At 40.1% G+C, this 27,525-nt stretch overlaps 1 protein-coding gene across 5 annotated transcripts; it reads right to left on the bottom strand.

The window, feature by feature from the left end:
* Positions 1–384: 384 nt before the first annotated feature.
* Positions 385–27,500, bottom strand: LOC118404007. 5 transcript variants are annotated; one of them, XM_035802910.1, is made up of 26 exons: positions 27,319–27,500; positions 26,127–26,197; positions 25,675–25,716; positions 24,958–25,215; positions 24,313–24,436; positions 23,288–23,424; positions 22,728–22,784; positions 21,520–21,634; positions 20,742–20,877; positions 19,143–19,266; positions 17,991–18,152; positions 17,426–17,536; positions 16,801–16,942; positions 16,137–16,279; positions 15,554–15,723; positions 14,785–14,916; positions 13,432–13,586; positions 12,690–12,829; positions 9,334–9,516; positions 8,629–8,768; positions 7,819–8,037; positions 6,967–7,219; positions 4,824–4,990; positions 3,821–4,016; positions 2,276–2,431; positions 385–1,435 (listed from the first exon to the last, which is right to left on the bottom strand). In XM_035802910.1, the coding sequence occupies exons 2-26, from the start codon at positions 26,172–26,174 to the stop codon at positions 1,202–1,204; spliced, it is 3,744 nt and encodes a 1,247-aa protein (XP_035658803.1). In that variant the 5' UTR covers positions 26,175–26,197; positions 27,319–27,500; the 3' UTR covers positions 385–1,201. The 5 variants fall into 5 exon arrangements, with proteins under 5 accessions (XP_035658803.1, XP_035658804.1, XP_035658808.1 ...); XM_035802911.1 differs by having other exon boundaries at positions 26,127–26,194; positions 27,319–27,437; XM_035802915.1 differs by lacking the exon at positions 22,728–22,784.
* Between the last annotated feature and the right edge of the window lie 25 nt (positions 27,501–27,525).

The raw sequence follows: 27,525 nt of genomic DNA, 5'->3' as shown, positions 1-27,525 counted from the left end.
TAGAATTATTAGCAACATAATGCAAAGACACAAATGACGTTTTAAAATCATGTTACTCTGTGCAAAAATATATACATAATGGTGAGACATTAAAAGTGCATTTAAAACTGTATGGATCTGATAAAAATGCTAACACAAACAATTGCAAAGAAACGACTCAAATATTTTACATTCATCTTCAAAAACTACGTCAATCATATTATAAAATCTTCTTTAAAATGTCATAGGATAAAAGAAAATGACATTGTTTCCAGTATGACAAATAATTTCAAGTGAGTTTAAAACTGCAAACAACTTTTGGAATACAGTTCAAGAATGAACCACATTCGTCCATATGTGAAAATAGAATATTTTCAGTCTCAAGTCATAATTCTTAGAGTAAGATTTTGATTAAAACTTTACTTTTCTGTTCATCAGATAGATCTATTACCATATTGCATAGCAAAGAGAAATATTGCAATACGAAGTTTGCCATCCTGTATGAAATATATCTGGTACATTCAGAAAAAGTCTACATTTTATAAATTTTCTCATAGGCATAGAATTTAGTAGGAAAATAGATATCTAGATGCAAAGTGCCACAAAATACACAATCTAATCTGAGAATTAAAAATACATACAATCTAGAATGTGGAATATTTACATGTGGCAGTCTATATGTATTTCTGTGCGTAAGATAAAAATGGACATTTTGGGAGAAATCATAAGTCTTTAACTCCATAGAAAAGCAAAATCAACTATAAAATCTTTACATAGTAAATATATGTTCAAACTCAATACATTGTGCTTTAACTAAAAAGCTAGTGCTTATGTCTTGTGTTGAAGTAATATATTCCCTATGAGACACAGAAAAATAATCCACATTTGTGCAAACTCCAAACTCTTCAAGACCAGAATAAACTTTCACAATCATGATAAAATGTGACTAAGGTGAATATAAAATTGCCGACAGTTCCACTACCAGAATGAAATCGTCATTAAAAAATGTAAAAAAAAACCACACACTTTACAAATTGCTTTAGAAGTTTAGACTAAGACTCTGGATATTTCGAAGTCTTGTAGAAATCTTGACAATGCTTACAAAGTTTCTGACAATGACTTTAGATGTTTCTAAGTCTTGCAGAAATCTTGACAATGCTTACAAAGTTTCTGACAAAGACTTTAGATGTTTCCAAGTCTTGTAGAAATCTTGACAGACACCTCAGCAGTCGGTGCTCCCTTTCTTCAGACTGGTATGAGACCCAGCCCGCGGGACAGACAGAAACTGTGCTGACCCTTCCCGCGAGGTCAGTCCGCCAGATGTCGTCACCTTCCTACGCCGAGCGACGCTGTTCAGACTAAGGGTGGAGCCCAGGTTCTCGATGCTCTGAGCGCGCTCAGCGAGGGCCTTCTTCACATCCTTGTCCATCCCAACTACTCCCATGTCACCAAACACCTGCAAAAACATGATTTGGCCATTAGGTTTATCTACTGGTTTATCTACATGTACTATCTTTACTTTCAAATTTGGCCACAGTAAGTACATTCTATGGATGACATCAGCTCATGATTTTTGGTTGATTTAAAAAAAAGAGAGAATATTTCTTCTTTGGAGATGGTCAACATGATAACAAATTACCTAAATGAGTAAATAGGTTGTGTTAGGTAGCCTTAAATTATGATTGTACTTGTAGTGATTAGCAACACCGACTGAAACCAGTTGGATAGTTGTAAAAATAGCACCAATATTGCCAAGACATAGTGTAAGATGTAAGTGAACTTGGTAAGTGATACCAGTCTACCACAATAGTGTGACTTGTACTACTACTACTAGTCAGGTGAGATGCACGTCTTGAATAGAGGAATGCAGGAATGCATGCCTTATTGGCTGTTACAGGGTTAATGGAATTTTGCAGCTGGGGACAGACAAAATTTTGCCCATTCTATCCTCTGTGACAGACAAAAATGGATTTGTTAAGATATAAAAAAACTGTCCCCCTTGTGTAATTTTTCACCAAAACAGATAACCTTTGAACATCTTAGTCTACCAGCAAAATTTACACCTCAAAATGAAGAAAATAGTTTTTCAGATGATCTAGATTTCCAAAACTTTCCGGGGAAGCATGCTCTCGGACCGCTCTATAGGAACATTGCGCCTTGGGCACTCAATAGGATTCAAAATTGAGGGGACGCAAAATGATTTCAGGTTGGCAACAACCCTGGGCTGTTATGCCATGTTTTGTCCCTTTAACTCTTGTTACAATGTTTAAGGTGTCTATTTTAAAATGTGGCCAACCTCCACTATGGCCCCGTCCGGCAGGCGCAGGAAGTGTCGGTACAGCTCGCGCAGCCCGTCCAGGTGCAGGGTGTGGATGGACAGGTGTGTCGTGATCTCCCGACGGCCAGCCTTCTGTGCCTCACGCTCCCCCTCCTCCCAAGTGGTATCTTCCACCTGGAATGGACAAAAAGTTCAATATCAGCAAGATACATGCACTAGTATGCTCAAGTGTGACCCACAAACAGTTTTGTTTTTGCAAATTATTATGTATACTTTGGTAACAATTCATCTTTCTAATTCATGATGGAAAACAAATGAAATTTAGAATCCCTAAAAGGCTTAATTCACTTAATAATGTTGCATTAATAATTTTGCATTACTGGTAAGATTTAGTATTTGATAAGTGTGGATGGATCTTTAACTTTGTACAGTGGTCTTTGGTTAAAACCCTGTCATGTGCTACCAGGTATCATGTGCTCTTTTGGGTGCACCACTTAGATTTAAGTAGAATGTCAGAAAAACCTAATAACAAAATTTAGTTACATGCTATCAAATTCTTTAACAAGTACCATGACAGACATTTTTTATTATCTTTCTCATTTTTATTATCTAACACCCAGATGTTAAGAATATGATGTACACTTTGATATCTTTACATACATAAGGTTCCGGTTCGGAATTTCAAGTGACCAGATATCTAAATAGTCCCTAAGAATAAGACGCAAATTCAAGGTTGTCTCCATAGTTTTGGCTCTAGATTTTTCGGCTATCGCTTTAGAAGTCTATAATCTTTTATACTTCTCCAAATGTTTGTTGTTCGTAGCGTTTTATGGTGTCGGAGATTTGATCGTGCGGCGAACACTTCCTGGTATTAGTGCGCGCGATAGCGGTAAAGCGCTTCGTCGCCTGATCACCCAGATCGTGCATTCTATGTGCGTTTTGGGTGTTTTAGCGCCATCGGAGCTCGCGGAAAACGTATCGGATAACTTTTTTTCCTTTTTACTCAGTATACAGAAGAAGTCTTGACCTTCATTGCCATATCAGTCATTATCCCAGGAAAACTCATTTTTTCCGTGTACCGGCCGGTAAAAAATGGCCCCAAATTAGCAATTTTTGGATGAAAAGCTTATATTTTTGATGTTTTTTTACCAAAAATAACATTTCTACAGAAAATGTCAAATAAGTCTGTCGGTCAGCGACAACACACACTTTTCTATCGGAAACACTGAATTATCCGAAAAACGATGTTTTGAGAAGCTCTAGTGCTTTTCTCAGAGACAGTCAAATCGGCCCCAAATCCTAAAAAAAACTCCGAACCGGAACCATAAGCCTATGTAAACATTTGGCTAAATCCTGTGCACCTACAGAAAATAATTGGGTGCACAGCTCCAATTTTGGGTGCACCTGGGTGCACATGCACCCAGTATTTTGAGCCCTGACCTAATATAGATGAACATTTACTGCTCCCTAAAAATGTAATTGTAATTTACGTTCACAGACATTTTCTGCTGTGTGACAGGGACTCAACCACAATGTTTGACCACCTAATGTTTGACCTCTGACCTGTTCCTCCTCCCAGATGTAGTCGTACACGGCGACCTTCCTCCTCTCGCCCTCCTCCCCACGCCACTGCTCCGCCTTCTTCACCACGTAGTTCAGCTCCTGGTTGCTGAGCTCCAGGTCGTGCGGAACGAAGAACTCCTCCTCCTGACCGTGCAGGCGGTGGTAGATGTCCAGCATGCGCCCGTTGTTGTGCAACCTGTTGGGTTAAAGGTCAAGGGTCACTTGTTAGGCATCCTGTGGAGGAGTAAAGTGAAGCCACGTTGACAAAACCAGCCTGTGTAACAGATTGAATACAAGGTCCAATAGTGCACTACAAGATTGTGGTAGATGTCCAGCATATGCCCATTGTTGTGCAACCTGGGGAGGGGTTAAAGGTCAAGGGTCACTTGTAAGGGAGTCTGAGGAAGCCACATTGCACCATGCACATTGACAAAACCAGTCAAGGGTCACTTGTTTGGCACCCTGTCAGTGAGGAAGCCACATTGACAAAATCAGTCTGTGTAGCTGACTTACTATGGTCCCATGTGTTTAAGTGAGCACTATCTGTTGTCAAACAAAAAAAGGAAATGTTATGTATCACACAATTCAGCCTCAGTATAGGCTGGGATGTTTTACAAATCATTTTCATGTAGCCCTGGCTGGGCTCTGAAGCAAAAAATTTGTCCCGAATAAAGTGGGAGTACCTCTCCGTGCTTTAACCATCAAGTGACGGCATCTACAGTATTTTCTGCCAGGTCCTGGGTTGATTTTAATCTTGAGTATAAAAAAAATCTAGGGGCATGGTTGTGCCACAAAATAGCCTGGTAGCTGCTGGGTGTCCTACAGGGTTACTTAGAGGTCAGGACAAAAGTGCAGAAAAACAGCCTCTAAACTACCCAGTAGTGGCCACTTTTTAAAAAAGGACTGTATACATAGCATGAATAAAAGTTCCTAAAGGAAACTGCAGGTCTGTATGCTGAAACCGAATGCTGTTTTCTCCTTCAATTTGTTTCATATTTCTTACCGTAGGAAGTACATGTAGAGAATGGTGGCAGTGAGGAACATGGTGAAGATGTAGAGGAACAACACCATGGGAACACTGACGATTCCCGAACCCTCCACGCGGTCGAAGTGCCACCACATCTTAAACGCATCGCCGATAGGGATGCTGCCGCCTAGGTTACGCCAACGCTGTAAACATTATCATAAACACAAACATAAACAAGGGAATGTAGGAAGAAAGTCCTGTTGTCAGTTAATGATTGAAAAGTCATGACAAACAAAAAATACAGTACATATTAATAAGAAAGCAGGGCTTTTTAGAGCTCTAAATTTTCATAAGTTAAAACAATTTTGAAGGTTTTTCTTATATTACGTTTTTATTGATGCATTTCCATTTCGTTCATATTCATTGTTACAGTATCATTTGTAGATTCTATTCTAATTAAATTGTGCTTAGAGGAATGTTTCAAAATGTGTTTTGTACTGTGAGGTGCACAATCACATGGGTAATATTATACCAGCAATAGACCCCATTACGTCCATTTTGGATTCACCGGGGTCATCTGGGGTCATTGCACCAAAAAGATGCTACTAGTAGCTCTGATTAAAAGCATACATTACGTCATGGGTAGGCCATATGTATTATGCAATTCAAGTATAATCTAAATTCTAATCTAAATTCTAATCCAAATTCTAATCTAAATTCTAATCTAAATTCTAATCCGAATTCTAATCTACTGTAAGTTCATTTATGTTCGCGAGCACTTAATTTCGCGAGTTTGAGCAAATGAGGAGTTCGCGAGATCTTTGAGTTCGCGAGCGGGTGTTTCAATTATTTTTCAAAAGTTACGATCCGGTACTATGACGGTAGCGAGTGCCCCCCTCCCACCCACACCGCAACACCAGTCATGCCGTCAAAGGCGGCATTTACGCCTTGAAGTTCATAGTTCCCCTTCAAACAATGTCTAAAGTTGATGTACTCGATAAAAGAATGTGTTTCAACCGAGCCACTGTCTCATTGTTCAGCTCATTTCGGCCACGATTTGACGACAGCGCACGGAACGCAACAGGGCCAAGGACCCCTGATATGTCGCAATCATTTGCCGCACAGGCTGACGGGATACCCCACGCCAAGCCAAGCGACGCGGGCGCCATTTTGAATTTTTTTCGGCGTGAAAGACGGCGCTATTAAAGTTTTAAACTTTCGGCGTAATTTGTGGACACAAGTTGTACACAAGAAGGTGAAGAGTTCATCTCTCCCATATTTACAGTAGTTCTAACTCAGATTTATGAAATGAACGTCTTATTTTCGGCATGTAAGCGGAGTTGTGTTTGCCACGTTTCTAGTCATGAAAATTCCCAGCTATGTTGTAAACCTGCTGTAATTCCATAGCTTTTCTTGTACTTTTAAAGACGAATACTACTCAGTTTTAATTTTTACTTCGTTAATAACTTGAAGAAATCTAGTAAAACTAGGAAAATGTACTAAGTAAATCGCAGCCACGGCGTGCACGTACTACTGAACAAAGCCGACAAGTTTCTGTTTTCTCCGTTCGCCAGTGGCACATATCTATACAATAATGACTCCATGTATCGTTAATGTGTTGAATTAACTTTTATTTCGGTTTGAAAAGAATGAATGGTCTGTTATCAATTGAGTCTTGCCATTGGTATAAGTTGCTATCATAGTACACACGTAGTTGAGACTGGATTTTTGGACGGAAGGTGTGGGGAGGGGGACGATGTTGAACATGCATGTTCGCGAGTAGATGACTTCGCGAAGAGAAGCTCTCAGCGAAATACGCGAACTTAAAAATCTCGCGAACTTAAATGAACTTACAGTAATTTCTAATCTGAATTCTAATCTAAATCCTAATCTAAATTCTAATCTAAATTCTAATTCAAATTCTAATCTAATTTCTAATCTGAATTCTAATCTAAATTCTAATCTAAATTCTAATCTAATCTAATGAAATGTAATCTAATCCAATCCACACCTGTAAGGCACAGTCCACCAGCAGAATCAGGACAGGATCCAGGAATGCCATCAGACCTGTCTAATCTAATCTAATCTAATCTAATCTAATCTAATCTAATCTAATCTAATCTAATCTAATCTAATCTAAAATGTAATCTAATCCAATGTAATCTAATCCAATTCCCACCTGTAAGGCACAGTCCACCAGCAGGATCAGGACAGGATCCAGGAACGCCATCAGTCCTGTCGCCATCACAAACTTGGAGAACAGCGCGGGGAACGAGCCGAGAGCCCGCTGGCTGACCCACGACAGGGCCACGAGAAGCGAGAACCACAGGATGTTGAAGGCCGGCCCCAGAACGATGAGAGCGATCTCCTCCCGTGTATGAAGCAGAGAGCTCTGGTAGTTCAGGTTAACCGTGTAGGGAAGGAACTCAAACCTGTAGGTAGGCAATTATATGAGGTCTCATCAGGATTCGCTTTGCTTTAGACATGTGTACCAAATAACGATTCACAGGAATACTGCACAAGGTCCTTTAAACAAAACAAGGTTCGCAATAGCAAAACCTATCTTAAATCCGTTGACGCTGCCATCTTGGCACTTGGGAATTTCTGACACCTTTCATTCTATAGGCCAATCGATAGAATCCAAAGCTGCAGTACCATCATGGATTACTAGCTGGCAGTACAGTACCACAGACTTGCAAATGCCAGATCATGACAACAGTCACTTTTCAATTTAACTTCAACACCGATACTGTAAAAGGTTCAGAAATGAAGAGAAATAAACTTTCCAGTTAGTGCACATAGTGCACAATAACAACATGTACTATGCTCCACATTGTGCCATCTACTTACGATTTTCCTGAAATTAATAACAGTAATTAAAAATGGAAACCTGTCTGTGTTTGCTGGTGCAGATACTTATTTCTGTGTAATACAATAATTATTGTTACTCCAGACCATGAAGAGTAACTGTCTCAATTACATGTGATAGCTAAATGAGTAAATGAAACAAAACAATTTCTAGTTCACTAACTTGTTGACAGGGATGCGCAGTAGCATGAGAAAGAGCCACTGCCCTCCGTAGTGGAGGAAGATTCGCAGGAAGAAGGTGAAGAACAGCATGACTAGGATTCCCAGGAACTCCTTAGAGCGCCACTGTGACAGTCCCATCTCCGCAAGGAACATCCGTGTGAGGTACTGGGCGCGCTCGTGTGTAGGGCGCTGGTATGTGCCTTTGGTGGAGAAAGGTTTCCTGTAGCAAGAAAAAAAAAAGAGTCATTAGTAAGATGAAAGAGACAATGTTTTGGTGGAATAGTTGTGATGCCCTTCTCACACAGCATAAAAATCTGCATCGGAAAAAACGTTTGTGAAGTGTCAATGACATTTTCAACAGTAATGCGCCCGGTGTTTTCTCGATCATCATGCAAGTTGGACCAATGTTTGTAGGGCATCCACCAAAACAAACAGATATTCAAAATAGAAAGGCAAAGTTTTTGCAAAAATGCAGAATGTTTTCCCTCTAGCCTTGTTTAAAGCTACAAAATTAATGTACTCGCATACAATACTATCATATACCATTACACTTGCCCTAAAGTAGTGTGTGCAAGTGAAAAAAGAATTAGGGCTGCGAACGGGGGTAGTCTGAGTACCCTGACGTGATAGCAAGCCCAGCCTTTTCCGCAAACCTTTTTTGCTAGGAGGAAGAACACACTAGCAAAAACAATGTTTTCTCCTTCGGGAAAATACTGAATGTAACATGTTAATATCCATTAAGAAATAAAGCTTTTCTAGTAATACAAACTAACAAGACAAACAAACTAAAAACAAGTAATAATATACTGACTGAACAGCAAAGGTGTGCTGTGCCAGCTGTTCCAGGTATGTCAGCCGCTTCTTCCTGCGCCGTTTGGACAGCAGCGGAGTCTTGGGCAGCATGGTGTACAGCTTACGGGCGTACACGTCTGATGGGTTGTTCAGATGGCGCTGTGAAAACAAAGAAAATCGTTGCTTCAAGTCACTGTTTCTCAACACTACACAGTCACATTCTAAAAACCACCTAGAACAACTTGACTAAGTTCTTTCTCATCAAAAACAAGGCTGACAAGAAAATGATGGCTCTGACTACTTAGTATTATTCTTGTATGAACCAAGGTACACTGTCAAACCTTTGTTGGACATGTACTGCGCATTATCCAATTATATGTAGCTTTGTAATGTTTGCCTCTAAATGTTTTCCGTGTCATTTGTCTGTTTGACAGGTGGAAAGCATAAACCATTAGAAGCTTTGGATGGATCTGTATTATATTTGGTATGTGAGTAGGGGTCAGGGAAAACAAAAGACAAGTATAATGGGCCTCCTAGCAGCTTTCTACAGTACTGCAGTGGAACGTTTGGTCAATTTGATATCTTGTGTTCTGGAAATGTAGTGGTCACGCTACTTGAGTGGGAGATAATCCTAAGGCTTGTTCCTTTTAAAACCAATAGATTAAATTGTTGTGGATATACATAACATTAATTATCAACCAGTGTTAAAGTGAGCTTCTCTTACCTTGTAGTACATGCCAGGTTGACCCTTGACCTGCAGGAAGCTGTTATCGTTCTCGTCGTCGGAGCTGCTAGCTTCGCTGTCCGAGTGTTTCAGCTTCATCTCCTTCTCCACGACCTTACGCGACCCCATCACAGTCGCCGGGCATGGCATGGCAACACGGTCCAGTCCCTTCTTCTCCTCATCCTTTTTGCAAACAGATTGAACTTCATTTTGATGACCAATAGACAGATCCCAACTGTCCATCACAATTAGTGATTCAACCAATGAGAGAACAGCAATTAGCAGTTAAACCAATGAGAAAGTACATGTGTAATGTCTGTCAAATTATACATTTTTAGATTCTTTTTCTGCATGTTTGTCTACATTCTGACGGGGATGGGCAGTGCTATTGAATCAGCCTATTGCTTCCAACTAGGCAGATTCTTTGAGATACTATAACCAATTTGTACAGCACTATTGACTGTAGAATGGAGTGAATTTTTTGCCTTGCCGCGGCAGCGGCATGGCCTTGTGGCCACTATTTTCTTGGTTGGATGGTTGGATGCATCAATGGTTCAAACAATGTTAACCCAGCCCTTCCAAAGGCCCTTCCGAAGTCCCTTCCCAGTTCTCTTTCTCGTGGACAAACTTACGGCTTAGGCGACCAACAGTACATCCCCGTCAAGATTTATACCTCCGTTTTACGTATTTGATAACAGTTGGTCGGTACTGAAAGCCTCTTAACATCTGGTTACATCGAATGAATGAAGCGTTGTATGGTGATATTTCAGATCCATTGTAGTAAAATATTATCAAGTGAATTATCTTACATAACAATTTGCATTAAAAGCTATTCATAAAGATGAAATAAATGCCTAATCAGACCAATGCATTGTATGTGAATATATAAGTAGGCAATGACGTCATTAAAACGTCTCAAGAACGTATGACCGCAGCAAAACGCTAACTTGAGTTCAGTAGAATGCGAGCTCAAAGCGTTACACGAAAAGTCGTAATAAATAATATTTGCGGGTCACTATTTACATTTTAAATACTAACCCAAGTCCTGTCGCAAGCAATAATTGTTTGTTTGCAATGCATTTTCTGTATGCGACGCATTTTCAGAACGCGTGCCTGCTATCGGTGAGAAACTCCAGTTAGAGACCTCAGGCCTGTGGTACGTACTAAATTTTCTAGTCTTCATTATATATCCTTTCTTTAAAGTTATCGGGAATTCAGAAGGAAAATTTAACGTCTTAGAATATGTAAGATAAAATTCTACCTACTCAGTATGTCAAACTCCTAGTTCTATCGTAGTGGTTCCACAAATTATCGTTTTTATTCGGTGTTTTTGTTGTGGCCAGTCATCATCTTCCGTAGATGACTTTGCTTTGTGCATTGTCGGAAATTTTTGTTACCTTGATGGTACTTCCCTGACACTATAGGTTAACACATTATTGAGAAGTGTAATAAATGACACTGTGGTTTGTCCGGCTGTAAACATAATTTCATAAATTTCATAAAACCGAAAAGACGAAGTGAAACAAAACCGCCCCCCTCCCCAGTCTTTCTATTTACATGCGTGTCTTAGTTTCTTGCTTACCAACTAACGTTTGCCAATCTTTAAGTGTCTTCTCGGGACTGTTTGTTGTAATGCCTTCATTTTGGTCACAATGACAAAAAAATTAAAGCTGTCGGTGGAGGAGGGTAGCAGATCCCCTCTACCACAAATTGTGAAGAATGTAATGAAATTTAGGGTGCTACCCTTCAGTCATATGTTTAGAAACACCTAGTATTCTATCAATCACAAATGCATACGCTCATTCCGTTGGTTTTAATGTTGACACAAGAAATTTAACTAATTGTTCAATCTTACCATAGTACATATACCTGAACTGCAGTCATTCATATAGTACCCTCTCAACTTACCACAGTACCTCAAATTGTGCATGCAGTACCCACTCAGCTCACCACAGTACCTGGACTCCTGCTGTGCATGCAGTACCCACTCAGCTGACCGCAGTACCTGGACTTTAGCTGTGCATGCAGTACCCACTCAGCTCACCACAGTACCTGGACTCCTGCTGTGCATGCAGTACCCACTCAGCTGACTGCAGTACCTGGACTCCTGCTGTGCATGCAGTACCCACTCAGCTGACCGCAGTACCTGGACTCTAGCTGTGCATGCAGTACCCACTCAGCTGACCACAGTACCTGGACTCCAGCCACGCATGCAGTACCCACTCAGCTGACCACAGTACCTGGACTCCAGCCATGCATGCAATACCCACTCAGCTGACCACAGTACCTGGACTCCAGCCACGCATGCAGTACCCACTCAGCTGACCACAGTACCTGGACTCCAGCCATGCATGCAATACCCACTCAGCTGACCACAGTACCTGGACTCCTGCCATACATACATTACCCACTCAGCTGACCACAGTACCTGGACTCCAGCCATGCATGCAGTACCCACTCAGCTGACCACAGTACCTGGACTCCTGCTGTGCATACGGTACCCATTCAGCTGACCACAATACCTGGACTCCTGCCGTGTATGCGGTACTAACTCAGCTGACCACAGTACCTGGACTCCTGCTGTGCATGCAGTACCCACTAAGCTGACCACAGTACCTGGACTCCTGCTGTGCATGCAGTACCCACTCAGCTGACCACAGTACCTGGACTCCTGCCGTGTATGCGGTACTAACTCAGCTGGCCACAATACCTGGACTCCTGCTGTGCATGCAGTACCCACTCATCTGGCCACAATACCTGGACGCCTGCTGTGCATGCTGTACCCTCTCAGCTGACCAAAGTACCTGAACTCCTGCTAACCATACAGTACTCACTCAGCTATCCTTTCACAGAAATGAAATAAATTAAAATTGTTACTGTATATCCTTGAAATAAGGTCTAATTATTTCATATTTATTAGTTGTCGAGGGTCAGAAAATGCAACATCATATTTTAAGACACCTACATATATTTACAACAAGATTAACAGATAATACAAGGCTTTGGCTACCATAATACGTATTTAGCAGACAAGCAAATTATCCCTACTGCACGCCAACGCACAACATTTTGCCTTGCCGGGCTTGAAGTGCCGACCCGCTTTTTCCTGACGATATTCCTACCACGCGGCAAGGCACAGCTTTTTTGAAAAGATTTCTTGTTTCAAAAGATAGCTGCATGTAGATAATGCATTTAGGTTTCTTAGGATAGGTTGTGTAGTAAAATATATGAATTTGCTGACAGCACTTACCTAATATAGACAAAACTCTTGCATAATACCATAGGTAACTATAGTAGCTATATACACACAATGATATAGAATGGACAATATGCCCTCCATATTTGTCAGTACCCACCACATCAGCTGCGCTCCCCATCCTGTCCTTCTGCCCATTCTGTAGGTCCACCATCTTACTGGGGCCCTCACCGGGGTCAGATGTACTTCCCATCATGCTCTGGGAGTTCAGGCTGACCCTTGACCCTCGATGACTGCCACCTGTGGATGACATTTAAGATGTTGAGTTAATACGTCAATAAAGTAAGACATCCAGTAATAAGATACGTCAAAAATCAGTTCCTTAATCAGCTGGATATGATTTTGGAAACAGTCAGACGTTTAAGATACTATCCAGGATTAGGAAATAGATTCAGCAAGATCTGAGTTCCATACAAGGCTTAGTGGCACATCTGTGGCAACTTGATTTAGCAACATGGGAAGAATCAGGCTTATTACGACATTTTGTACATTAAAAATCAAAACAGTTTGTGATTTTAGTCTGCAGTTGAAAAATGTGAACACAATGGGAATGACTGGCAAAAGTGCAATGGCTAAGAGGGTAGAGTGTTGCCTTGCATTCGGGAGGTCGTAAGTTCGATCCCGGGCTGAGTCATACCAGAGACTTTAAAAATGGTACATGCTGCTTTCTCTGCTTAGCACTAAGCACTAATGAGGAAGAGTATAGGAGTTAAACACACATCACTACCAGCGGACCTGTAGTGGCTTGCACAAATTTGTAGCCCAAGGGTTACATTAATGGAGATTGGCGCCAGCCCTAAGCATCTGTTACAGATTTGCAGAGTTGCAAACGCAGCTCTCACCAGTGCTGGATCGTGAGCTGAGATCCAGGCGTGATCCAGGCAGGGGATCCTCGCCGTCACGGTTCTCCTCCGCATCCTGTACACGGTCGGGGTGAGACAGGAGCTGCGCCGAGAACTGGAGCTCAACCTCGTACTCTTTCTGTCCCGCCAGGTACCTGTAGCACAGACAAAATTAACCCTCAAAATGTCACATAAAGCTCAACCTCGTGCTCTTTCTGTCCCGCCAGGTACCTGTTACAGTAACACAGACATAATTAACCCTCAAAATGTCACATAAAGCTTAACCTCGTACTCTTTCTGTCCCGCCAGGTACCTGTTACAGTAACACAGACATAATTAACCCTCAAAATGTCACATAAAGCTTAACCTCGTACTCTTTCTGTCCTGCCAGGTACCTGTGGGTCACACAGACAAAATTAACCCTCAAAGTGTCACATAAAGCTCAACCTCGTACTCTTTCTGTCCCGCCAGGTACCTGTGGGTAACATGGAAGAAGTTAACCCTCAAAATGTCACATAAAGCTCAACCTCGCACTCTTTCTGTCCCGCCAGGTACCTGTGGGTAACATGGAAGAAGTTAACCCTCAAAATGTCACATAAAGCTCAACCTCGTACTCTTTCTGTCCTGCCAGGTACCTGTGGGTAACATGAAAGAAGTTAACCCTCAAAATGTCACATAAAGCTCAACCTCGTACTCTTTCTGTCCTGCCAGGTACCTGTGGGTAACATGCATATATATATATGGAAGAAGTTAACCCTCAAAATGTCACATAAAGCTCAACCTTGTACTCTTTCTGTCCTGCCAGGTACCTGTGGGTAACATGGAAGAAGTTAACCCTCAAAATGTCACATAAAGCTCAACCTCGTACTCTTTCTGTCCTGCCAGGTACCTGTGGGTAACATGGAAGAAGTTAACCCTCAAAATGTCACATAAAGCTCAACCTCGTACTCTTTCTGTCCCGCCAGGTACCTGTGGGTAACATGGAAGAAGTTAACCCTCAAAATGTCACATAAAGCTCCACCTCGTACTCTTTCTGTCTTGCCAGGTACCTGTGGGTAACACAGGCATAATTAACCCTCAAAATGTCACATAAAGCTCAACCTCGTACTCTTTCTGTCTTGCCAGGTACCTGTGGGCAAAAAAAAGATTAACTCCATAAGTATCACCTTGTACTCCTTCAATCTGTTCTGTCAGATACATTGTACCTGTGGGTAACAGGGAAAAATTAACCCTCAAAGTATCGGCTTTGTACATGTTAGATGTACAAGATAGAATGTAAAGTTAAGAAGTTCAACATAACTGCTTACAAACTAAAGATGAAATTCTTAGTTATGATAATCATTTTTAGCATACCTGGGAAGTTTGATGACCTCAAAGTAGAGGTTGCCGAGCCAGTGGTCCAGGTCAGAGGCCATCAGCTCCTCCATCTTCTCATGTTTGTCGATCCGGAGGTCCATGTCACCGCGTAGGAACGGGCACTTGTACCTGCAACAGAAGGTATTCATCTCATTGAGATCCGACTATATTTAGTGTCTTGACAAATGTGTATACTGTTCCTGTGTAACAGTAGACTATATCTTTTCTATAAAAACACCTTGAGTTAAAAGATCTAATCAGACTAATGCCTCCATGGAACATCTAGTTTCTTGAATGTGCAAAATGTATCAATATTGTAAAATGTACATTGTAGTTCATTAATTGTGAAAACATTACATGTGTCCATTATCGCTTCTTATGATCTTTCTTCTATCATGGTGAATGTGACTAGTAGTATAATTATGGAAAATGTATAATACCGTTCTTTCAAAAACACAGACAGACCAAAAACAATGCCTCAGTCTCCATGAAGTAGTATTCTCTTCTATTGACCCTCTGACCTGGAATATCTGTTATTTCTGATAAACAACTCTGAACTCTACTTCCTGGCACAAGATGTACATCATGACTGACTTTTTAGGTGACACCGTATTCTCACTTCTTCTCAATCTACTACATTCACATGGCTACAAAGTGGATAACTGGCCCATAATACAATATAAAACTGAGGCCTTATATCTCATTTTGTCATAAAGTATCATCCACAATTTGTTGAAAACCCGCAATTTGCAACGGTTGGGCTTACTTTCCCTCTATGATGTCAAACTGTCCGTCACAGATGGGGAAACTGCCCCAGCAGACCACGCGGTCTGTCGGGACCACCGCACCACGCAGCAAGAAGAGTTCAAAGGTCAGGATCATTCCCGGACGAACGTCGGGCTTTGGTGGCAGCACAGTGAAGACGCTCTGGTCAAACTGTGGATCAGAGCATTCAAGAAAGATTTTAAAATCATGTAATCTCCCTACATCATAATAATTATGATTGAATAACTAATTCAAAATACTGCATACTGCAGCTACATTTTGTACTACTACAGTTACTTCAACAATGCTTCTGTGCACTGCTTATGATTAAACCTAAATTCACTGTTATTTATCTTTATAATAATTGTAATAATCAAGCAAGAGGACAATATGACAAAATGGGGGGGGGGCTCATTTACTTCAGGCTTTGCATGTTCACTCTCGAAAATTGTAAGACCTACGCAGTTACATGCAGATGTCCCCCTATCAGTTTTCATGTTGATTTGATTTCCAATCTTTTTTTAAAAACGAGAGCGAATGAATCTCAAAAAAGGAGAGTCCATTTAGCCATTTAGGAGTGTAACCTTGAGTTCAGCATTCCAGAAGTGTCCGTCATGGTTGACAGGCAGGGTGGCCCCGCCCCACTGCTGTCCCTTCAGGTTGGACCAGCGCATCACATGACCACCCAGGCGGTCGTACAGCGAGACCAGCAGCACGTAACGACCAACTGTTGTGAAATTAGGAGACGATCAAATTGTGATGATACAGTTAGGTGACGTTAAGCCATAACATTAGGTCACATGTTTGAAAGGATTCTAAGACCTCACAATTGCTAAAGAACACACCACAGCTATCAAAACAAGTAGGAGTCCATCCCAGTGTAAGTAGATCAATGATATCAGTCAGGTATCAGATAGCTTTAAATGTATTTTCAGTACAATACTGATGTGTGTGAAAGTACAATGTGCGCTCAAAAATTAGTTTATGGGTTATGCAAAACAAATTTTAGACAAAATTTAAAAGTATCCGTCTAGGATCGGAGAAATTGCCTCAATTTTTCCCATCACAAAAAATGATTGTACCCGGTATCAATGATTTTGACCACAGAACTTCACACATTCAAGGCATTAAAAACTATGAAATTTCACAACAAAATATATGTTTTCTGGAATTTGACCAGTTTGCAAATAATGCCAAAATGTACCATTTGATTTCATCTGTACAAATCTAATAACTTTTGACCCTTACCTGGAAGCTTGTCCTTGACCCCTCTCATACACTGGAGCTTGACCTGGATTGGCTGAGGAGCCCTGTTCCAGTCAACCTTCCACCTTCGACCTTTGCTCCCTCCGTAGAACCCATCTGCCACGGTTAGGTCACCGTACATGGTCTGGAAATGGCAATAGATTTTTTTGAGAAAAACACAACAATCTTCTTTTCTTATTTCTTACTACCATGAAGTAAAAAGATCAGGAGATGGAAAAGTGCAGAAGAAAGTCTAGTATTAAAAAAAGCAGAGGGCTTAGAAATAGTAAAGACATCAGAAATACACACCTTAGAGAGCAGTCAGCATTAACTGTCTATCTAATAGATAAGTGGAAGAAGAGGACAGCATTTGTATTGAATTACCAGTAGAAATATCTATGCCTAAAATTGTGAAAATGCAGCATAAAACAGAATGAAAGTTTAAAAGACTGAATAGTCAATGATAGAAGACTTAGTTGTTACTGTAAAAGATAATACTTCTGAGCTTGACAGAGAGGCAAATTTGAGAGAAAAAGACACTAGAAAAAGACAGAATGCAAACATGTGGAAAACAATCCAAACTCCGTGTCTACTTGGAGGTATCTCTGTGCCACTTTAGGACACTTACCTTGACCTCCCCCTTCCTTTTGTCCAGTGCATAGATAAGCTGGTTCTCAGACTGCCTGAAGGCCTTGTGCAGCCTGTCCTGCAGCAGCCTCTCCTTCTGAAGCATCATAGCCTGGGGGTGAAGGGTTGGAGGTTATTTTTGGGACACAGCAGAGTCTATCTACAAGGACTTTTTAAATCCACAAAATAATACTTCTTTCTCGCAACGCTCTGTAATACAGACTTAGACACATACTGGGACACTTTTCTATGGTGATTCCAATGTATGTATACCAGGCTAGAGAAACACATTGAAATGCAAAAAATGTACATGTAACAGTCTCTAACTGGCAATAAGGAAATCTGCTGGACAAATATCCTGTAAAGCAAATATTTAGAAAAACCCCTGACTAGGGAAAAAAGGGAGCATATACACAGGAGATATCTCCTTTTCTACTGGGTGTGTGTCTCCAGACCTGTTGAACTGAGTTTTACAATGTATAGCAGTTCTTATCAAGGACTCCTATATGTAGAGGTCGTGACTAGTATAGGTCTAACTGTACAATCTAAGATGATTCCCTTCTGACCTCTTTCTTCCTCAGTTCCCTGAGTTTGTCCTTGTTGACGGTGGAGACGCGTTTCTTGGCTCCCTCGGCCTGTTTAGCCAGGTCCTCCTGCCTGCCCCTGTGCAGGTCTGCCTCCTGTTTCTGGTACGCGATGTACTCATCCCGCAGTCGTTTTTCCTCTTCCTGAAAATGAAAGACCAAGAGTCAAGACTCGACCACCTTTTCAGGACTACACCATTTAAAGAGTAAAAGAAAGGCAGGTAGTACCATATCTTTTTTGAGGCTGTAGGGGCAGTGGGTTGTTAATAATAATAATAATATCAGGTGTATTTTGCAGCCAGTAGGTACCCAAAGTGTGGGCAATGAGGCTGTTTAACGTGGTCGAGATGCCTCCTCGAGCACAGGACCCCCATTTTACGTCCCTCTCGGAAGACAATTTTGTACATAGCTTCGTGAGGCTACAGCAATCCGGACGTCCTTGCTTGGTCCCCCATCCAAGTACTGTCCGGACCGTGCGTTGCTTAACTTTCGAGATCGAAGGATTTGGTGTACCAACGCGCCACGCGGCCGTATCTAGTACTACATTGTATGTCTATGGCATGGTATGCAGAATGCTGAGCCCATCCTTCTCCTTCCACCACCTTTTACCTCCCAAACTGAAATCAGGTAGTACTACCCATTTTTACATTAAGGGGGGGACTGAGAAAAGTTGTGTAAAGTGCCTTTCCTGAGAACATACAATGTACAGTAACATCTAGACAGTAATGCCATGAATCAAACTCATGACTTCTAGATCTCATTTCTGCTAGCCAAGCCACTTGGCCAATCAACATTAAAATAGATATTAACAAGTGCCATGTAAAACAAGTTATTAAGATGTTTATCATGATCATATACTTGCAAATGCCAAATGTTATTGTCATCCTATAAAATTTATGAATATTTTGTAATTCCATCTCTAGTTTTTCCTTGTCTTGAATTAAACTCCATTTCCCTCTGATTTTGATACTCTGAATTCAAACTCAGTCTATCTATTAACAGTATTCCTCCCAACTCATTTTCATCAACCAATCACAAGGAAGGTTTAAATGAAAATGTTCCAATCACTCACTGACATTGCAACAGCATGTACCCCATGGCTCAACTCGATGAACCAATCACAGCCAACTTTACCTGGACTTCCTCCAATGAGATGCTGGCAATGTGCAGCATGTCATCCTCCACATCTTTCTCAAACTCATCGATGTAGGCTGGGATCGGCTCCTCCTCCATCTGGACCTTCAATTCTGTGATTTTCCTGTGATAAAAAAAGCATAAATATCAATATTCAATCTTCATTAGTAACATCAGGATAATTGAAGACGAATAAATCTTTACTTCTGGATACTTTATTTTTATACAGACGTTTCGGAAGGCGTCCGCCTTCCTTCCTCAGTGAAAAGAAAATGAAGACAAACAATTTCTTGAAACAAGGAATAATTCTTATGTTCTAAATAAACAAAAAAGGTAACGGCTAAGGTGTTCTAAAATAAACAACACAGGTAACTATAGAGGTGTTCTAACAATGTTCTAAACAAACAAAAAGGTAACTGACAAGGTTCTAGAATAATTCAAGCAAAGTAAAATGAACTAACAAGGAATACGATATTAAAACATGATAAGTGTATAAATAAAACCATCAATCACTTCAATAAATTATCCCCAGTACAAGAAAGCTCAGTTCTCAACCCATCGTATTCCTTGTTAGTTCATTTTACTTTGCTTGAATTATTCTAGAACCTTGTCAGTTACCTTTTTGTTTGTTTAGAACATTGTTAGAACACCTCTATAGTTACCTGTGTTGTTTATTTTAGAACACCTTAGCCGTTACCTTTTTTGTTTATTTAGAACATAAGAATTATTCCTTGTTTCAAGAAATTGTTTGTCTTCATTTTCTTTTCACTGAGGAAGGAAGGCGGACGCCTTCCGAAACGTCTGTATAAAAATAAAGTATCCAGAAGTAAAGATTTATTCGTCTTCAATTGTAACGATTCCTGGATGTCTAACCTTCACAAACGTAACATCAGGATAGTTTCTTGATACCAAAAGTATCTGAGTGAATAGTTTCATCAGGTTGGTATGTCACTGAATAAAGAGACTTTTTAAACTGGAATGGTTAAGAAAATCTACTCCAGTCATGAGCTGTGATAAGGGGGTGGGGGTATAGACTCAGTGACAGTTACATTTGGGACCACATTCTGAAGAAGTTGATGTTGCGGTACAATGTGAACCAGTAAGAATTCCCCTGAGGAAGGTAACAGATGGTTACTGAAACGTCGGTGGGGCACTACTTAGTATACAAGGGGACACTTTAATTTGCATATGGTTCTTGACCGTCTTTTTGGTTACAGGAGAGCTGAATTTTACATGATTGTATGTATGTGTGTGTGTGACTATTCAAGAAATGCCATCAGTGTTTGAGGATCGTATGATTAATATGACAGGGAACTAAGTGAATGGAAGGGAATCAATTTGGAAGGGATGCTTTTTACAGTATTGGCATTACTGTTACGTTTCTCTCTCTTGTACTGCTAAAAGAGAATGTACCATAGATTGTAATACGTAGTGATATGTGTTGATAGATTAATCACGAATCAATGAAATCTGAATCTCTGCTGTATTTTATCTGCACCTTACCTCCCTCATTAACTCAATGAAATTGTAACACTAGTTCACCATAATCCGGGGGGTAACTAATATCCATTGTTTTTCGAAAAGGGTATTCTTCCTAACCTGTATGTCTGGGCATGCTCAGGTCTGCTGAAGAGAGAGGGGGGCTCGTGGTCAGCCTCCAGGTCAGACTCACCCCCCTCCAGGGTGTCCATCAGCTGGTAGATGTCAGGCAGGTCCGAGTCAAACTGGGGGGGTGCTGGGGGGGGGGGGGGTATGAATTCATTTATTTATTTGCAAAATGTGACAAGCACATTACACTGACTCTCAAGGCAGCAATCGTTGATGTTTTAGAGTCAACATACATTTGTATAAAGCCAGAAAATGTATTATATAGATACCGAGAATATTATAAATCTCTAACAATTATTACATTAAGCGAGTGTTTTTGGAGGTCAGAGGTCATAAAGCACTATTCTTTGAATATGAATATGAGTCAATATGACAGCTTTCAAAAGTATGAAATTTCTCTTATGCACATATTAAAGTACAAAGTTTTGCTTAGATTGTACGGTTAATCTAAGGAACTAATTTCTATCAATAGATGTGAGAGAAAATTTAGAGAGAAAGTAATCCTAATGTGGTTTTGCTTTATGCTATACATCTTCAATCAAGCAAGAAGTAACAGTTACTGTAGTTTGGTTTGCACAATAAAAAAAATATTTCTAAAATAATTTTCTGTTAGATTCTATTTTTTGTTTTCAATTCTTACTCCATTCACAGATCATGGTATGGAAAAGAAAATAATGAAAAGAAAATTAATTGTACATTTTACAAATGTAAAGGATAACTAGATCCGATACAATACAGACTGATAGTATAGAGATAGAGATTTTTTCACCGTATGTTTCGTCGTCGGACTCAAACTCCAGCCCATACTGTTTGGGGTCGATGTTGCTGAAGTCTCGCGAGTCATAGTCGTAGGGCTCATGAGTGGACACGCTGATCTCAGGGGCCTGATGGGGGTTGTGAGAACACCACGTGGTCACAAACAAAGAAATACCCTGTTTGGCAGGACTAGTCTTGTCCAAAACTGGTTATAACGGGGTTACTTAAATCCTTAATTTCGTTTTGCTGAACAAAATTGAAAAGTGGGGGAGAAAATGTGCATTAGTTGCAACAAAAAGGAGAAGGGTAAGAAAAGAAACGTAAGAAAAACTTTTGCAAATGGAACAGCTCCAACACTCCAACAAAGTAACTCAAGTTAAATCAGACATGCCTAGCAGATCACACAAATACTGCAGCAATCATGATCAGTTTCTTATGGCTTCCAAAGTCAATCTTTCTTTCTTGAATATTATGTTTGTTTTGCTGCAGCTTAAGGTCACTATGTTTTTTTCTGAGAAATTTTTTTGCAGGAGGACATCACGAAAACAGAGGACTGCGAGACACTTGATCATGCCTGTGTTCAGTCCCTGAACCAGCTGCTGAGGGTACATTTGTATGGACCTTCCGTTCTTTTTTTTGTAAATTTGGTCACTCTCAGATATGATTAGTCAATAGTCGAAAACACTCACTCCATCAAGGACATTCTGGCCAATCAAAACAATAAGCCAGTTCAAGATCTAAACTTTACATGCCGAGTGTGATGCATAGTGGGTAAAAGTTGAAGGCCCCTGAGACATAAACAAACAAATCTGGACATGTAACAAGCGATTAGTTTGCACAAGTTTATGTACAAGTTAGGGGCCTTCAACTTTGATCTTGTGCATGTGCAGTTTACACTATGAACTGGCTTGTTCACACCGTCAATGACAAAGCACAGCATAAATCAGTATGAAAAAAACAATCATTATGTTAGTATGAAACTTATATTAATGATTGATGTTGTGGATGAGTCATGGTTGAGCTCTGTTCCACCACGTCACACATCATAGTTTGTCCTTGTGCATGTGCAGTTTAAACTGTAAACTAGCTTATCACACTGCCTCTGTCAATGTAAGCACAGCACATAACACGAGAAAAACAATCCTTATGTTAGTCATAACTGCAAGTAAGTCATGTCTGAGCTCAGGGCCCCTAACATCACGCCACACGCGTACGCCGTACCCTCGCCTCTCGACTCCTCCGTCTGGACTTGCTGTGTTTTCTACGAGATTTCTTCCGCTTTTGTAGAAACGTAAGTGATTTTAGCAAAGGTATGAAAGAATGAAAAAGTCAAGAACTGATAAACATTATGATGTCTTTGTTAGTAAATCAATGCATGGATGAATGAATGAATTGATAACAGAACAAGCAAATGAATGACTGCTGCAGCAAATAAAAATGAATTGAACATCTAACTCAATACATATGCATATAAACAGTGTTTATCTGTATCAAGTAATATATACTTATTAAAAGTATTAAAAAATGAAATCAAGATTAAAAGCCGAATTATTAATGCAGGTTGAGCAAAATTTAAGATACAAATTAGGAAAAATGCTGCATTTCCGAACAATGAGTGAGATTATTCAGCTTCAGAAAAAAATCAAAGCTTGAGACTGAGCCCTGAATCCAAGTATTTTTGGGGAGTTGGGACACACAACATTATTTTTCCTTGGCTTTAGCATACAGACGTAAAGTATTGCTTTTTGTAAGATACAGTTGTAAGTGAAAGTTGAGCACACCTTTGGTTTGTCCCCAGCTTCTGTGTCCCCTCCCTTTTCCTCCTCTCGCTGCTGGTTAGCATTATCAAACTCCTTCCTGAGGCTTGCCTGGTCACCTGACCACTCCAGCTTAGAGTCTGCACGGACGTTGTCAGGCTCTGAAGGGAAACAGAGTTATCGTTAAAGAGGTTCATCAGTCACATATGCAGCATACAGTTACAACAATTTTCTTCAATCAATGACTGTTTTGCAAAGGTACAGTACATACCTCCCAAATTTTCGATGTCTACCAGCACATCTTCGTCACAGGGAATGAGCTAGTCTCAATTTTCGTGAGCGAACACGAGACTAGGTCAGGCTTGCGTGGGTCATCTGTCCCCTCCCCCCGCCTCCTTGCGGGAATCATGTTCTCTCGCGAGAATTGAGACTAGGTCATTCCCCGTGACGAAGATGTGCTGGTAGACATCGACAATTTGGAAGGTATGTACTGTGCCTTTACAAAACAGTCATTGATTGAAGAAAATTGTTGCAACTAAACAGAGTTATGTTAAACTTTGTCATTTTTCAGCATAACTTTACGAATTTAAACAAAATTTTGATTTTCTCTTTTCAAGAATATTGCACTATTCATCACTATATGGCTTTACTGCATTATGAAATATAACATTCTACTGCAAAAGATTAACTATTAAACAGAATCTTGACAAAGATTTCCCTTACAAGTATTTATTGCAATAAAAATTGCATAAATTCAACAGCCAGAATTTGACAATGCCAGGTGTGAAATATTTCTCCCTGTCCCTCCTGTGTCAGCAGACCAGTGGTAATTGGCTACTTTGGACGATACTGGGATTTGTACAGTGACTGTCCAATATTCTTTGGAGGTTATTAACCAATGGCACTTTTCATACTTATATTGGATATCTGCTTAATATTGCTAACTTGCACACACAGTTGTGCAATTGCACACACAGTTGTGCAAGAAGTAGTAGGTGTTATTTTGCAAGCAGTCAATAGTAGTTTAAGCCATGTATATCAAACATTACCTTCAGGATTCTTTTCCTCCCCCTCTCCTTTCTGCTCAGGACTGGCCACCGGTGTCCCATCATCCTTAGCTGTGGTTGCCATGGCAACTCCCGCTTCTCCATCTCCTGGTGACTGTTGAGGTTCCTGTTTGATAGAAGTTTAGTATTTGTTAGTTTTCGTTGTTTGCCTGTTTCTGTATAGCAAGTATCTATATAGCCAGTGTAACCGCCGTTCGGCATAACACACCAGCTTGACTTGTTATACTAATATTCAAACAGGTGTCAGAATTTTCACTATGTTCAACTCCTGAACATTGCTTCAACTGCAAGCTTGGCGACACTGAAAACATCTGAATTTTAGTACTTCATATTGTGAAATATTGTATTTCACACATTACAGTACTAGTATACATGCTCCAATCTCTGGCACATTTATTATCCTTGGGTTCCTGACTTTTAGCCATGTGCCATCAATCACTTCTTGCCAGCCTGCTAAAGAAATTTGGATGCAGTTCAGGTCAACCTTTGCATCCTGCCAGTCTTTAGTTTCAACTCAGCCCTGGAACAAACTTGGACCCAGTACAAAATTAAACACACACCAAAACAAACAAACAGACCAAATATCTCTGCCTTCATAGAGGTAAATAATAAATTTCTAGTACTAACCTCTGGCTGTTCAACTGGACTCTCTCCCTGCCCTTGCAGCACAGCATTGCTGTCCCCTATTGCTTCTGTTGGCGACCCCTCCCCAGCTACAGTTGGACTGTCCCCTTCTGGCTGTGTGGTGGCTGGGTTTCCTCCCTCCACTCCAGCTACAGATGGTTTGTCCCCCTCTGTTGTAGAGGGTTTGTCAACCACAACTTCTGCTAGCTGAGACAACTCAGAGTCTCTTTTCTTCATCTTCTTCCCTTTCTTCTTGGCTTTCTGATGGTAGAAAAGTAAAGAAGACACAAGGTAAAAAAAATGCATGTCAAAATTTTTCCAAAGCAATATGTCAGCCCTTGATATTTTCTGTCCAATTTTTGAACACTGCATTAGATAAAATGTTAATAAAAGTCAATTCGAGAAAGCACACACCAAACAAGCAAGCTTAAAGAAGAGTAGAAAGTCGATAAGAATAAAAACAATACATTTTTTGTATTAGTTACAGTTAAGAAGTCCAAGCCTCTATTGAAGACTATTCTATAATTCATTATGATATGTCAAATAATATACCTGAATTCAAACTTGTTGTACATACAGTAACATGCTACACACAGCACTAAAGTAAAGCCAGTAAAGTTTTACATCTAAGACATTAACTATACTGCAAAGCAAAAGCAGGGTTAGGCAAATTTGACATTTCACAGGTTAATCATGTTCACTCCAGCACACACAGCATACCCTGGATTCATCCTGACTTCCTTGCCTTCTTCCCTTTTTCCCCTGAAAGTTTCATAACATTGAGAAATATGACATTCTGAAACACTCATCAAACTCAGCTTACTGAAGACTAAGTAGCAAATGTTCATTGAAAAAAACGTGTGCAAACTTTCTTGTATTTTTGTCTGCTTTCAAATATCATCATAATACATAGTGAAGTGATTATCATAGTAGTTGTAGTGAAACAATCTAAGGTCTACGGTAAGGGCCAAGACTGGCCACAACTGTACAAGATTTTTTTCAATCAGGAAAAAATGGAGACAATATGATTAATCTGAGAACTAACTAAGAAAGTATATTGGTGTGGCATTTTGATGGTCCAATTCTATATTCCATCTCTGACAACACATAATGTAAGATTGTAATATTGCGGCTGAATCTGTAGGCTCAAAATCTCATCAACTTTTCTTTACCTGCTTGGAAGGTGCTCCCTCTGGTGGTGGGGGTGGTTCAGCCTCCATGGCTACAGCTGACAGTTGAACTGCTGTGTGGGGAAAACGCAATGTTGTAAAACAAAATTCCAAGCTACAAAAGACCATGTTCTTCTGCATTCATGGCACGGCATGGCAAAGTTGAGATCTGACCCTCTTCCTATATGTTTGACTGTACTTTTGCAACAACGTGCAACACTTTTCCAATTTTGAAACGGTGCATTCTTCAATTAAAAAACCCTGAGTAATACTAATAGTAGAAAAATACAGATAAAGGGAGATACTAGTATACATACAGAAAACAATCCATACAACATTGTTTTGCTAAAAGATCATTTTTAAAAAGTTTCATCGTAAACTGTTGTTTCTCTTATTTAATGTACATTGCAGTGGTTTTATTTACATGGTTTCTGCTGAGAAACTACATTGGTGTGACTTACAGCAACATTTTGATGGTCTCATTCTACATTCTTACTAACTTTAATCTTACACAGTACATAACATGTAACACAAATTACAAAATCACAAAAGTAAGACTACTGTGCTACTGTTTCTACCCCAAGTTCCAATCGCCGCAAAAGCCTCCTTTTCTACTTCTGCAAAATAATCAGTCTGAATTTTTGTTAGCCCAAGTCTTCTGCAAATGTTAGATTTTATCTCCAGGTTCTCATGAATTTCCAAGGCTTTCTTTTGTGGCGCAAATGCTAATTAGTAATTTGTTTTGATTGTTGCTCCCCTCCCCAATCCTTTTATAGCTAGTTGGTCGCAATTCATCCGTGCAATTTGGGCAATAAATAAATTACTTTTAATTTACAGGTGTGAAAGAAATTGGTTGACAGAACTTTTGGTGTCGCGTCAAAAACAGCGACTATGCTGCTATCAAAACAAAGCATTCCCTTACAGAAGGTTACGTAAAAAGATCAAGAAACTCTATCTTTTACTTTGAAATAACTTTGTCTACGTCGTAACTTAGCTAGCAAAACCGATTCGGTCCAATGATCACATAGTTTAAATCGATGCACTGCAAACCAAACAACTACACAACTTCGATACGATTTTCTGTTAAACGGAAGAAAGCTACATACAATAGAAGACTTTCTGCCAGTTCTACAATAGTTCAGGATGCTTTTTACAAAGTTTTTAGAAGAAATGTGTGAAATAGAAAGCCACAAACCTTATTTTTCGAGTTGCTTCCTTCTTGAAGAAATAATCTGGTATCAGGCCGCCGCCATATTGTTAGATCTCCCCAGAAACAGTGACGTCAATAGGGTCATCAGGGCAATTAGACCATACCATTTACGAAGGGATGTTCAATATTAAATTTTCTATATAAGTAATATGATGCATCAATAATGAAACAAAATTTAATACAATACATTAA

The sequence above is a fragment of the Branchiostoma floridae genome, chromosome 17, assembly GCF_000003815.2.
Source record: "Branchiostoma floridae strain S238N-H82 chromosome 17, Bfl_VNyyK, whole genome shotgun sequence".
Taxonomy (NCBI): Eukaryota; Metazoa; Chordata; class Leptocardii; order Amphioxiformes; family Branchiostomatidae; genus Branchiostoma; species Branchiostoma floridae.
This window is presented reverse-complemented; position numbering and strand designations above follow the sequence as displayed.

Bases quoted from the DNA above. Each gene is read 5' to 3' on its own strand.
- LOC118404007 (XM_035802910.1), bottom strand. From the start codon at position 26,174: ATGGAGGCTGAACCACCCCCACCACCAGAGGGAGCACCTTCCAAGCAG. The intron at 8,038-8,628 runs GTCAGTATATTA...TTCTTGCTACAG, and splicing joins CAGCACACCTTTGCTGTTCA to GAAACCTTTCTCCACCAAAG. The intron at 2,432-3,820 runs GTCAGAGGTCAA...TGTCCATTCCAG, and splicing joins ACATCTGGGAGGAGGAACAG to GTGGAAGATACCACTTGGGA.